This window comes from Schistosoma haematobium, chromosome 1 (assembly GCF_000699445.3).
Source record: "Schistosoma haematobium chromosome 1, whole genome shotgun sequence".
Classification (NCBI taxonomy): Eukaryota; Metazoa; Platyhelminthes; class Trematoda; order Strigeidida; family Schistosomatidae; genus Schistosoma; species Schistosoma haematobium.
The window spans coordinates 271,573-285,904 of NC_067196.1; the positions used below are offsets into that span (position 1 = coordinate 271,573).

General features: G+C 33.7%; 1 protein-coding gene across 1 annotated transcript; it reads right to left on the reverse strand.

Moving 5' to 3' along the window:
- Window positions 1–8,456: 8,456 nt before the first annotated feature.
- On the reverse strand, window positions 8,457–13,863 carry MS3_00000811 (uncharacterized protein). Its single transcript, XM_051208432.1, has 2 exons — window positions 11,246–13,863; window positions 8,457–11,181 (listed from the first exon to the last, which is right to left on the reverse strand). Exon 2 carries the CDS (start codon window positions 9,431–9,433, stop codon window positions 8,612–8,614), a length of 822 nt encoding a protein of 273 aa, XP_051072863.1. The 5' UTR covers window positions 9,434–11,181; window positions 11,246–13,863; the 3' UTR covers window positions 8,457–8,611.
- Window positions 13,864–14,332: the final 469 nt, after the last annotated feature.

The following is a 14,332-nucleotide window of genomic DNA, read 5'->3' on the forward strand; positions in this document are numbered from 1 at the left end:
ATGTGGTGACGTAATCTGATTAATGTTCATTATTGTCCCAAATTTATTATTATCTTTACACTTGATAAACTTTATTGAGGAATTCATTCAGTATCCACCCCTAAATCTACTATATCTGATCTAATTCATATTATTCTACATATGACGTAATTTCCGATTTGTAATCACAATATTCTCTCTCTCTCTCTCTCTCTCTGTTACCCCATGTTGACCATATTTATTCTGATCATGATTGATTGCACAATTTCATTTCACTTATAAACTGATTCAAGTTAACAACTTCATATAAGTCAGCCCACAACATTCATGATCTGAATTGATTTGATTTGATATATATAATAAACCACAATAATTCTTAATTGACATATTCACAATTTCCAAATGATGATGTACTCTCTACCCTTAAATCTGATCAATTTTATGAATGATTAATTTGAATATGAGATAATGGTAGGTAGATATGCGTGATTATGAAATTCATTGAAATGAATATTGTTCATTCATAAAATTGAGTTTTGTTAACTTTCTAACCAGAATAACAGAAGTACATTTAACCATGTTGAAGAAAATAAAATTTTCTGAATATAAAAAAAAATAATCTGGAAGCACTAAGTGTGAGTTTAATTCTAATCTGAAACTCCATAACCGTGAGCATCCACGAACCTGGAAGTGTGAATCAAACCTAGGGCTTTCACTGATGAGCGCAAAAGCTAAACCCCTAGCATAGGACACATCATCACAAACACACTACCTGGAGACGTTCAACCTCAGACTATTTTCTTCTTGCAATGAGCTTTTATAGAATCCAATAGTAAATAGTTTCATATTTAAAAAGTTATAGATATTGAACGACTATTATCATATCCCACTTGTGATGACAAGGAAATAGTTTACTTATCGTTTTATACTACTTTTTATCTAAGTAACTTCTAAATGTCTCGTATTTCCAATGATGTAAATGTAAAATGTATTGCAGAATCGATCAATCATTAAGTTATAAATCTATACATTTGAGTGATAAAAACAAAACAATTTTATGCAGCAACTTAAGCATAAGCAGCCTTCTGTTTTAGAAAGCTAAAAGAGACCTAGAACATGGTAACAGGAGAAACTAGAGATGATTTTTGGTTGTTTTGAAAAGTCCAATAAAGAAACTTGTATTTCTGAATTAATCGAACTTGCTAGTTAGCAATTTATTTGCTTTGGCCTCTACGATAACATTTTGCTAACTTGTGATGAATACTACCAACGAGATTGTTCGTAAGTAATGTGTGGTGCGAAATTAGTGTGTAAATTGTCGTAGATGATTGAAGAAGAGAAGATTTTCAGCAAGTCAAAAAGCATGGCTTTTGCAAAACATTGAAATGCCAAAAGTGATGGCTTAGCACTAACTATATTACAGAACAAATTGTGAGATGTAAATGGATGATTGAAGGCGTTTTTCTACATAATACACAAATATCGTCAAATGTTCTACGAGTAAATAATTCAACTTATCAACCATATTCGTTGTTGTGAGTTCAATGACAAACCAAATCCCTTTAAATAACAATAATCAGTTCATAACCAAATGTCAACAATGTGATACACTATGAAAACTTACATTCATTATCAAAGTATTTTCTTCTTCAAATGATTATTTAAAACATCAAATCTATCCTTAAATGTTATTTAATTTCCCTGTTTTATTTCAATGTCAATGTGAGTTGTCATTCATTTATTATAAACACTGAACTTTATGTTAAATGTAAGACGGCATTACTGAAGTTAGTTCGAACGATAATTAAAAGCTTTATGTACATAGTACCGAATTCGTCATAAAACACGTGAACAGGACAAAATGTAAGGCTGATGGTAGTGAATATCTCGACGGAAACGCTTCTTTAGGATTTATAGTCTAAAAACCATATTCTTTGACAGATATTCAAAGAAACATTTTAAAGGACTTTTATGAGTTGTTTCCTACAAAACCACTTCTGATACTAATCAATATATGCTTACTAGTGATTGGCCTCAAGATTTATATCTTGCAGTTCTTGTGAGAAGCAGTGACCAGTAGAATTCAACCGGGTCAGTTAAGAGATAGTACCTCTTAATTTGGTTGATTACTTGATGTTAGATACTAACACAGTTGGATTCCGGCTCAGTGGTCTAGTCGTTAGGTGCTCTCGCGAGAGACTGATAAGTCCTGCGTTCGGAGCCTGCGAGGCAAGTCCGTGGATGCGCCTTACTGAGCAGTCCCACAATAAGACGAAACGTCCGATTGGTGTTCTAAGGTTTTCCATGATGATATAGCTTTAGTTGACTCTTTATATCAACTAATGTTTTCTGATAATTTGAGATTACTATTTTTATATTCAATTATTTACACTACTGATTATATTATCAGTAGTTCTAATAATAACACATTTGAAGTGATCAATTTAAATTGTTTGATGAACGCCGATAAAACACATTTTCATATGTTCATTGAGTTACTGACCTTAATCAGCGTCAAATGTGTAATGTGAGCTTGATTTTCAACTACAGGATAGTATGATAAAACAGGTATCTTTTGTTTCCGAAACGTTGTCATTGTCCATCATCTGAACAAGATCAATTTCTTGAAAACGTTCCCTAATATCCCATCAGTTTTCGGTCATAATAAATTTTGAAATTATTTATACCATTAATGATGGGTAATTTTGTTGCTCAAAGTCGTTTGAATGTTTTGTAGTCAGCAATTATGTTTCAGATAGTAGTTTCTTTTACGGTTGAACATGTTCTTGTATAACAATTGTGATATTCCATGCAAAATCGTTTCTGATGTATTTACAGTCACAATGTTAACTCATAAAAAGCCTAGTTTACATCAACACTAAAGGGTTTACGAAATTCCTCAACTTCTTATGATGAACTAATACATTGTAGAGTTTGGGAAGAACTCTAAGCAATTGCATGAGCACTACACACATTTAATTATTGTCAAATTTTGGACGGAATATATTTGACTTTGTCTATCTGTATATTCATGTGTTGACTGACTTCAACGCTGTCTTTTCAGCATCATAGAATGACAGCGGGATAATTTTGTATCGGGGAATAAACTGATGACAGAAAATGTTCTGTCTGTCAGTTAAATCGATCTTTCTTTATTGTCACTTTATAAAATCCAATTATAGGAAATGTTGCACCAGCTACCAAATAGACATGATAAACATGAATTCCTACCTTTACATTCCTGATTAAGTCTGACTGTTGGTGTCTGCCTTACGATTCGTTTTTCAGTTTAAACCGTATCTGTTCTAATAATTCAACTTATTGAGATGACTGAATGGTTGTAATCTACTTTGTGGAACAACCCTGTGAATGGATTCTAAAATACTGAATAATAACCGGCTAAGTATATGAACATGATAATAAGTGAAGAGTTTGAATTAATCATTCAGGAAGATAAAATAAAAATCACTGTCACAAAATGGTTAGTGTATTGTGTACTTTTTATGATTACTGTCCAATTGTTGATTGAAAGTGTAAGTGTAGAGTTGTATAGTAGATGTAATCAAATTGACATTATAGATTGATAATCAATACAGAACTATAGAAAGGATGGATAGTGGCTGGCAGTGGAATTTGAGACTTGACAACTGAATGTGCCTGTATCCCAGAGTTGAGGTTTACTCCGATTCAAACGCCATCGCTTCCACCTAATGTTGATTCCATATTTCAAGCAAAGTTCAACACATATACTCAATTAGTCAACAATCGAATGTGATTATCCTGAATAATGCATATAGGTACTTATTTGATCTGTTACAGTGATTGATATAAAATGATACACAGAACGTCATGTGGATTATGTGATCATGATGATTGATCACAGTCTCATAGTCAATAAAATTGGGATGCATTAACTAATCGTTTCTAAAAAACATCCACATACATAATCATAATAGTTCCGGAGATTGTTAAACTTCGGACATGTAAACTAAATGATTCTATAAGAAAACGATGGCGTATAGTTCCAGTGTTTATTCATAGCTGGAACGATACATTCTGTAATCTGAAGGATAATTCACTTGTTTTCATTTCATTTCTTATTTAGAAAAGTAGTATTTATGAAATGAAATGAAAAACAAAATTCCTCCAACTTTGTTCCGTGTACTCAGGTGATTGTCAGTCATATGAAAGCATCATTAGTGAGCGACATTCCTTAATTTATATCAGGCTCATTATACAAAAGAATAAACCATATTGTTGAATTATTTAGATAGAATATGATGATCAACAACAAGAAAGTACAAATCATTGACATTTCTACAAACAACAACTAAGGTCAACAGACTGAGGTCACTTTAAAATCACACTCTCACATAGTGTACACTATTATTATTATCATCATTTGTGTTAACGTTGAGAAATATGTTTCTAATGTGAAAACGCATATTAGATTCGAAGAACACAAATGGTACATGTGATGATTCTATGTGATATTGAACTACCTATTCCTGACTGAATCGTCAAGTAACAGTATTCCATGTAAACAGATTTGAGAGGAAGAAAGAAACAAATATCGTGTTCAAATACGGTACATGGAGAATAACATGTTCTTTTTGGCCGATGTTATCTTCTAGATCACTTCAACCATACTTTTCATCTGTAAATCACATTATGATCTCGAGGTGATTAAAGATGTAAAAACTGAATATCCAGTTGATTTGAATGGAGTTGACGAAATACTAACAAATGATGACGAATGCTTTCTTCTTGACAATATCGATTTGTGGGCTTTACAATTGTATTTATGGGTGATTTATTAAGCATGTAGTAGTCTGTTGTGAAACAGAGGAGTTCTACAAAATTAGCAAAGATATTCAAACACATTCAGTATATCAAATAACAATCTACAGATAGAAGGGTTGTATTCCATAGTATTGAATGCTTTAAACAAGTCTCAAGATTTATTCGCGGATTATGTTCAGCTCATCAACAGTTGTGTCTTCAAAGCATATTCGTGTAGCTCTTGAAAGCTGAGAAAGAAAGAAATTTATCTCCCTACACAGAGAACCAGATAAATGCGTCGTTTAAGTAAGCTCACATACATGTCTCGATTCAAAACTTTGTTTCTAAAGGAAATTGTATACAACTGTAACTGCTCACAACTCCATTTGAATCGCAAATGCCTATTACCCTTTATTGCTGAGAAATAATAACCCATTAATTTGATAAATATATTACCATACATGTTTGTTTGATTCATTATAATAGACAAATACACCCAAGTCAGTGCAAATTATGCGAAGAAAACTGTAGTCGTTTCTTTGTTTTTGATTTTATCTCCAAGGGATCTGTAAATAGAATATTAGGCCAGTCAGAACATAAAAAATTCCATTCACTCAGGAGAGAGTGATAATAATGATGTATGTTGTTTTGGTTGTTTTTCGTTTGTAACTCAACTATTCAGTTCCATTATCACTGTGTAAACCAACATAGTGAGACGACAGATGGGGAAATACAAAGTCTGCACTATTCATATTCGCCCAAACGGCATTTTAATTCCATGTCCAAATGTTAACGTAGTTCACAATTTGAAGGGATTGAATACTTAGAATACTGAAAAATCATTGTGGTAATAAAATATCGTAAGTATTTCATTCACATTCAATTGTTCTGTGAACTCTGGTTTGATTGCGTAATTGTGAAGGTATGATTGACGATGGATAGTGAGTGTCAGGTTTAATGAGGCAACTGAATTGAATGTCTTCTTATGAGTCTAGTTCATTGAGTAACTCACTCATGGAATCATTAGTAAATACATTTCTACTGAAGAGTATATATATATATATATATATATATATATATATATATATATATGACATTATAATGAAGAATGTTCAAGTCTCACAGCCTGAACGAAATCATGTAGTCAGAATCATGCTCACAGACTCGAATTATTTAAACTGCGGTCAAATAGTTTAGTTGTGTTACATTTGCATGATTCGATTGGTCTACTAATACCTCATTGTTTCTAGTGATTGTTATCAATCTCTTTTGTTAAAGTTCCAGATAATAAATGTAACTATACTCTAATAACCCATTTGTTCCAATTATTTGCATGTATGTATCGCTGATGAGTCTCAAATAGGACGAAACGCACGTCCTCAATTCCACTGCTAGTTACCACCCATGTGTACTTCATTGACCATCAGAGAAGAAAAAAATATCAAAACTGAGTATTTGTATTAGTAAAATGATTAAATTATCGTTAGAACGTGATATGGTTTCTTGAAGTAATAAACTTGAGTATTGAATGAGTGAAGATTATTTGATGAGTCACTGTTCATTTGAACTCATTCAGTTTAGTTTAGTCTTAGATCGGACGATACGCGCGTCCTGGATTCCACTGCTAGCTACTATTCATCTTTGCTCATTCAGTTTAGTTTAAGCAATTGTTTAGTATCATTATCCTCAACAAAAACGGGTTAATTCAAATTTGTGTATGTAAAGTTGTATTCAATAAACCGGTTGCAGGTTCAGACTTTCATAAAGGTGGCATTTCCTTATTACTGATATGTTTCTAAATAGAATAACATATCGATCCATTGATCAGATATAGCATAATACACAACCAATATAACAGACAGTAATCCATGTACTGAAATGAGCTTTATACAATTACATGTTATTTTAGCTTGAAGAACACAACACTTTTATCAATAATAAGAGTAAATATACAAAGTAAATGAAGTTGAACAACAATGTTTGATGAAATTTAAGTGATATACCTAGTGATGATCAATGACTGGTGTTTGTAGGAGTTATTGTGTTTCATAGTTTGCACCATGAACTGACTCCACTTACACAATTTTTGAATGGCAGCATGCACTGTATAGCAGTTTTGTTCTAATACGAGACTGTGTGTGAGCGCTCACTCACTCACTCACCCACAACCCAAAGTCAGCAATTAACCGCTCAATCAGCAGGGTTTAAATGATGCACGATTTTAAATTTGATAACTTACAAAGTTCTTCTTGCAACTGTCTCACTCGAAATTGTTTGACTCTAGAGATCAAGACACCTCATCAGAACACTGGAGTTAATCATGGATGCGATTACTAGTGAACAAATAAAATCGAAATGTCATGGGTTCAGTCTTATATTTATTCAATCGTTCATTGATTCTAATAGGTCTTAAACTAGAATGAAACCGCTGTCTACAATATGATAAATTTCTGCTACATATACCCTAATGGAATTAATTATTGCATAAAAAGGGGGAACAATTATGGTGTAAACAGATAGAGAGTATCAATAGAGCAAGAACAAACATTCGTGTAGAATAGTATGAATTCATAATATTTCGAGATTTCTCATCAGCTGCTTACAAATCAAAAAATGTGATAGAATTTGTGTTACATTGTGTGAAACAACTGACCTAAATGAGTGTCAATAACTGAATTACAATAATAACTATATGCTAGAACAGGTCAGAGGTTAAAAAAAGGGAATTAATTCAGGGTGGATGGTATAATAGTTTAGTGTAGTTGTGTGATAATTTTAGAGATTAATGGAATTGAATAATGAGAAGATGGATTACGTAATCATAATGAAATAGAATTCCGAAAGTTAAGATAATTTAAGAGGATTCAGTGAGTGGAAATGTGTGTGAATAAAAAGTTGGTTTAAGAATTAGTTAATAGGGGGAGGAGTATAAATATTTTAAAATAAATAAATGAATAAAATAACCCAATGGCTTCAGCAAAATGGAGAGTAGTCGTACTTCTTTGTCTATTGATAGTTTTAAAAGCGTGCAAAATGTTGACGGTGTGCCCGGAGTCAAGTAAATGCCGAGCTATTACACTGTTAAGAGCCTTAGTCCCTCGCAGCCTCAAGTTCTTCGGAACACGCTCAGAAATTCGAACATGCACTCTTCTCTCAGTTCTTCCAATGTATGTGCTATGGCACGTACATGTGAATTGGTAAATGCAGTTGGAGCTACTAAGAAAAGAGGACTGGTCGATTCTAGTTTGTTTAAGTCAGCAGTTCGTTTGCCATATTGTTGTAAGTTTTGCTGCTAGGTAAGCCACTTTCAACGCAGAATTTAATCTGTGATTGATGAATCCGGCAACTTCATCACCTTTGAAACGTAAATGTAAGAAGCAGGTTTTCTTTTCTACTCCGTCGTACTTTGTCCGAAGTTTGGTTTTAGCATGTTTCTGGATGAATTTCAATGGGTATGCATTTTCACGTAGAACATTAGTGATGAGAGTAATTTCGTCATCCAAGCATTCCTTTGAACACATTTTACGAGCTCGGTCAGAAAGGGTTCGTACAATACCCTTATTGTAACTCATTGGACAGAAACTATAGTAATTCAGATATAGTCCACTCCAAGTATTTTTGTGATGAATATGTCTATGAATTGTGCCATCAGATGTTCGTTTGATCCCAATATCAAGGAAATGGAATTTGCCTCCAACTTCTTGTTCCATAGTAAATTCTATATTCTTGTGTGCTTTGTTGAACAGATCAAGTAGCCTAATGGCGTGCTCATGATTGTTGCAGACGAGAGATGTGTCATCAATATATCTACAGTACAGCGTAGTACCATCGATTGCATCCTTAAGCTTATTTAGTTCCTGGTTTCCCATAAATGTATCGGCAAGAATTGTGCCGAACGGGCTGCCCATGGCAACTCCATCAATTTGGCGGTAAAAGAAATTATTGAATTGAAATTGTATGTGCTTTGTACACAAAAAAGGAGCTGTTTAAAATCATGAATTGGTAGAGGTAGAAGTTCAGGATATTCACATATGATCTCTATCGTTTCTTCCAATGAGTTGTTTGTGAAGAGCGATGAGATGTCAAATGAAACCACAAATTTATCGGAAACATTCAGGTTGCTGCGTTTTTGTACAAATTCGAAACTATCTTTTAGACTGTAAGGTGTCAGTTTCTTTCGGATTGGTTCTAGGCACTTTGTCAGCCAGCGGGCGAGTTTATGGAAGGGCAAATTAGCCATGGATAATATTGGTCTAATCGGGATGTCGGGTTTGTGAGTTTCGGGTAGGCCGTATAAGTACAGTAATTGTGATCCTTTAGGTTTGAGTTCATTGTGTGTATGATTATCTATTAGATTTTTCTTCAGTTCTCTCAATTTTTTTAAAAGTCGCTTCTCTGTCGTCTCTGTTAAGTCTTCCTGGGTATTATTGATGGTAAATCTAGTGGAATAATTTAAAGTAGACATTATTTTGCTAATGTATTCGTCTCTCTTAAAAACGATTACATCGGAACATTCATCTGAACGAGGTAGCAATATTGTTTCATCTTTCACAAGTTTCTTTAATGCTAGTTGGTGATATTTAGTCAACAACTTCGATTGCAGATTTGGTGTCGTTACGTACTGGTTTGTAATGTCAACTAATTTCATTATTTGGAATGTCAGTATGACCATAATCGGACATCAATCAATTTATATTGTGATCACTCTGGAATTGATTGAATGTTACTTCGATGGAAGTTGACTAGTTGCATGAATCTTTTCGAAATATTTTCTATCTGTGAAGTCAATTAATCTGAAAAATAGTCTCATTTAGAGCAGACGTCAAAACAAACATACAGATTGATGAACATGAATATCGTTCTAGTTTATCATAAAATCTCTTCTGTTTAAGCGTACTAAACCTCAACAGTGTTCACCAGCCATCTTACCGAAGACAAAGCCAAGATCTGCAGGTATTTCGTACGATTGACTTACTACTGTAACTTCAGTCAACTTATCATATTGTTACTACTCCACTTATCAATACCGTTCTGTATCTCTAATCCTGCTTGTTTGATGAATTTAGGCAAACTACTTTTGTTGACCAACAGTTATCTAGTGATTATGTCAGTTTCGTAACCAACTTCACTCTGTCCGTTTCTAGTTGTGATGAACAAGGTGGAATATGTGTTGATAATGTGATGGGATTAGCTGCTGTCCAATTGTTCGTAATCCTATATTTCTGTACACATATACTTGACAGGCTTGAAATTCAACCAAGCATTAGAACATAAGTTGTTTCATTAGGACCATCTCTTCAACATTTTCGATATCCTTCTTCAACTACTTGCATTATTGAATCTCTTGTATTAACACTTGTGTATAAATGTTTATCGTCGATGACTCTTATCACTGAACCCACATGTTTCCTCTGCATTATCGAGCCATTAGTTCGCTTTTCTTCTGACGATTTTCATTTCCAAATTCTCTCATCCGTGATTTTATTCATACTCGTTCAACAATAATATACCGTCAAACCAGATGCAAACCTGCACAGTTCATTTTTTACGTCATTATGATATCAGCTTACACATTGGCTTTTCGTAAATACAAGACAATGGCAAGTCTAGGACAATGATATACTATTGTGGGAAATGAAAAGATGAAATAGAAGTTTTACTTAAAAGAATAGGTCAGTTAGGATATGTTTAAACTTATTTGATTGCTGACTAGTTTTGTGTTTTCCTCTCAATTCGTTTGACGCATATAAACATTTAATAACCATTATTCCACAATGTAGCAACAGCATGACTAATCAACCAAAACAGTTCGAAGGAGGACCTGACTTCATGTCTTATATTTCAATTGTTCTGTAGTCTGGCTGACTCCATGTATTAGTACACCATTGTTTGTTTTATATTAAACTGTTGTCGACTTTCTTCACTTGAACTAATTTGATTAACTAATACTTGATTATCAAGCTCGATATTCTATTCACATATGAAGTGATCAATCTGCCATCTAAACTACGTTTACAGTCTAATTAACAGATTTCATCAATGTATCTTGTATCAGCCTTCACTTACTGATGAATTATTAGATTGAAGGCAACAATTCGGAAATAACTAGCCATCGATCTAACATGATCCATTCATTGTTTTCTTAATAGTTTACCAATAACATTTAAGTATTCGGTGTAACTTTTAATCAAACTCATTGGCAAATTGAGTAAAGCACAAATCAATAAAACAAGCTCATTGATTACGTAACATTTTATTGATTTCCAATAGAATTTTGATGGATTAACAAACTGATATATAGGATATGGTCCATGACAGGAATTAGTCGTTTTCACCAGTCTAACTTGACAAGCCTATTCACCTCCATCTTCGAAACGAATAGTTTTTGATCATTCAAGTTGATCATTAAATGTTATGCATCTGTAATAGAATGAATAAGAATTATGCAAGATTCCCTTAAAAAAAAATTCAAGTTGATTGATACCTGCTTGCATCCACTGAATGTTATTGAATACAAATGAAATAACCCTCGCAAATCGTATGACTGAAATCCGGTTAATCCACTTCATTTCAATCATTTTGATCAATTTAACAAGGAACCTTCAATATTGAATCCTCACGTTAAGCGATTTAGTGAATAAATGATGAACACATGAATGAAGATCAAAACAGATACATTTTAGATAAGGTGAAAATACAACTACAACAAACCATTTTCACTATCTAACAAAAACAGTGAATCCATGGATACGTATGTACTGTATTATAAACTACTGCAATTATTATCTGAAGACAAATTAAGCATCGTCATCCAGGAAAACAAAGTCTGTGTACTAAACAGTAACTGGAGATACAAAATAGTGGACAAATTACGAATAAAACGAATACGTATAGGATAACGGCTACACAGTGTTCTTCAGTTGATAGTCAAGTAATTTCCAGTTGAACTGAAGTCAAAGTCAGTTACAATGAAATGTAGCTAGTAACGGAATTCGAGATGTTTGTTTCGTCCTAATTGAGACCTGTCAGTAGGTTGTACCCAATCTCATAGTTGATATTTAGTCTGGCTGAAAAGTCCTAAAAAGGACGAAACGCTGGTCCTTTGTCCGTCCGCAAGCCACATCTCACCCTTTTCCTACGTAACTTGTGTGATAGTGGTTTCATCGAGACAATCTATGAAGGATGCACATATGCCAAACAGGACTGATCAAGTTTCAACAAACCATTGCAAACAGAGTTTGGTATTAAAAGTATGATCTCACTGGTCGTCACAGTTGCGATAATGGCTAGTAACAGTATCCAGGATAACCGTTCCGTCCGATTGATGACTCGTTAAGCCAGTTGTTCTGTATTTCAGTGTTATTGTTGACATTGAGATTGAAACCGAATATCGTTCATTTCAAACCTCAATGCATTATCCACTAAGATATTGAATTCAGACAGTCACTGGTTAATGCATAGTTTCTTCTGACTTACCGGTGACATGAAGGTAATCCTCTCGGAATGATCATCATCACCATCAGTATTAATCGACACATTGGATTCATAGCGAAGCACACGTCCATTCAGTGCAATGATCCTGATCATATGTGAATGTTTTAGTCCCATTTAAATAGTTATTCACCCACTTTTTCATGATTCATCTAGTCCCAACACACTCACATACACATACACTGATATATTCGTCTACAATACGTCAACACTAACAATCTTTAAAATCTGGTAACATGTAAATAAACATGTGTAAGTGTGCGTGTGTGCATGTATCAATGTTGTCATTATCGTCATCATCCTTGTTGTTTTGTTCTATTCCCCATTATCTCGTCACATTTTTTATTCTCATTGTTTTTCCCATCTACCCGAATTCTCATGTTGTTTGTTTGAAATAGTTTTTTTGAAAATAATCCTCAAATAAGTAGTATCTTTTGTACCGATTCAATTTATTTTTTCTTTTGATGCATTTGATTTGATGGATTGTTGTCTTCTCAAATGTCAAGTGAAGATTGACCGTCCAGTTTAATAGAATGATTGTGAATTCGCAAATAAGAGGAGAGGTAAGGAAGATATCTCACTTTTGAGACCATTTGTAAGGATTCTTAGATCAACTACTCTATTCGATAAATGCTCTTAATCTATTTTACACAACTAACGGGTATGACCATATTTCATTTTTCGAAAAATTCTTTATTCATGATAAGGCAAATGACCAATTTGTGCTTTTTATTGTGTGAAACATTCATGAAGTTTGTTCCAAGTCAGTCACTTGCTTCAATACGACTTTGATGTTTCAAGTCTTGCTAGAAAAGTGAAATCAAATGATTCGGTTCACCAGCAATACTCTAAACAACCGGTGATTAAACAACATAACAGCGATAACAAAATATTGAATGTTTCCATGAATCAAGACTGTCGATTGTCACTCTGCCGTTGAATCATCCTCACACGCCTCAAACATTTCACTGAAATGTCGAGTTAGCTATTATTTTTAATGCCTCAAGATTTCGTGTACTTCCACAACGATATTCTAAATTAGCACCAAAAATAGTGCAAGTTCAATCGGCTTATTTATCTTAGAAATTGATATATTCCTTCCAAACAGTATTGACATTTTAAACGTATTCTTTTCAAATAGTATTGTAGTGAACAAGAATACCAGTGAAGACAATCGAATACATTTGAACAAAAAACTACTGAACATCTAAGTCAAATCTGAGAACCATACAATGAATTTGCCAAATGTCAATCAGTTCTCTTAAACTTGACAGTTTTTAATGGCCCGTGGATCTGACTCCAATCAGATCGGACGAATATTTGTTATCACCTATCCTCGTATACAATCATCGACTTAAATCACGTTAGTCAATAACGGAATTTAGATAAATCAGTCAACGAGAATGCCCTCTGAATACATATATTTTGTATGTAAAGTGAATGTAATGGAACAAAACAAAATGATGCGCAGTGGAGATGGCTGGTAAGCCAACTCCATTTCTAGCCAGGTGTTACCCAATATTTATAGGCAGACAAAATAAACTACAGATATGTGATGAGACATGGGATATGAAGTGTACACACATATACGCTCATATAAAAACAGTCAAGACTGATAAGCAAATAATTAACAAGGTCAAAATATCACTCATGTAGAATGAATAGATTGGTCTGTCCGAAAGTTAGAATAAAGCATATGAGAATGACACAATAACTGACACTACAAGTTCACTTCGCAAATATCGGTTCATCGTCCCAGACTTCAATGGTCCTGCATTTTCATACCGTTTCAATTATGTCCTCGTGTTTCCTCCTCCTCCATCTTGTTGATGTTCTGATGCCAGACATTTTATTCCTATCACTATAAAATACTTAAGTCGATATATTTTGCACAAACTACTGTTTTACCATTCTAAATGTATGTTGATTTAATGATTGAATACGTCAGTCGGTTTAGCTAGAGCATCATGGAAAACCTGGAGGAACTGAACAACCGTTTTCGGCCCATCATTAGAATTCAACAGAAGCGCGCATCCACGATCTTTCTCTTAGAATTCGATCCAAGAAACGTCGGTCTCAC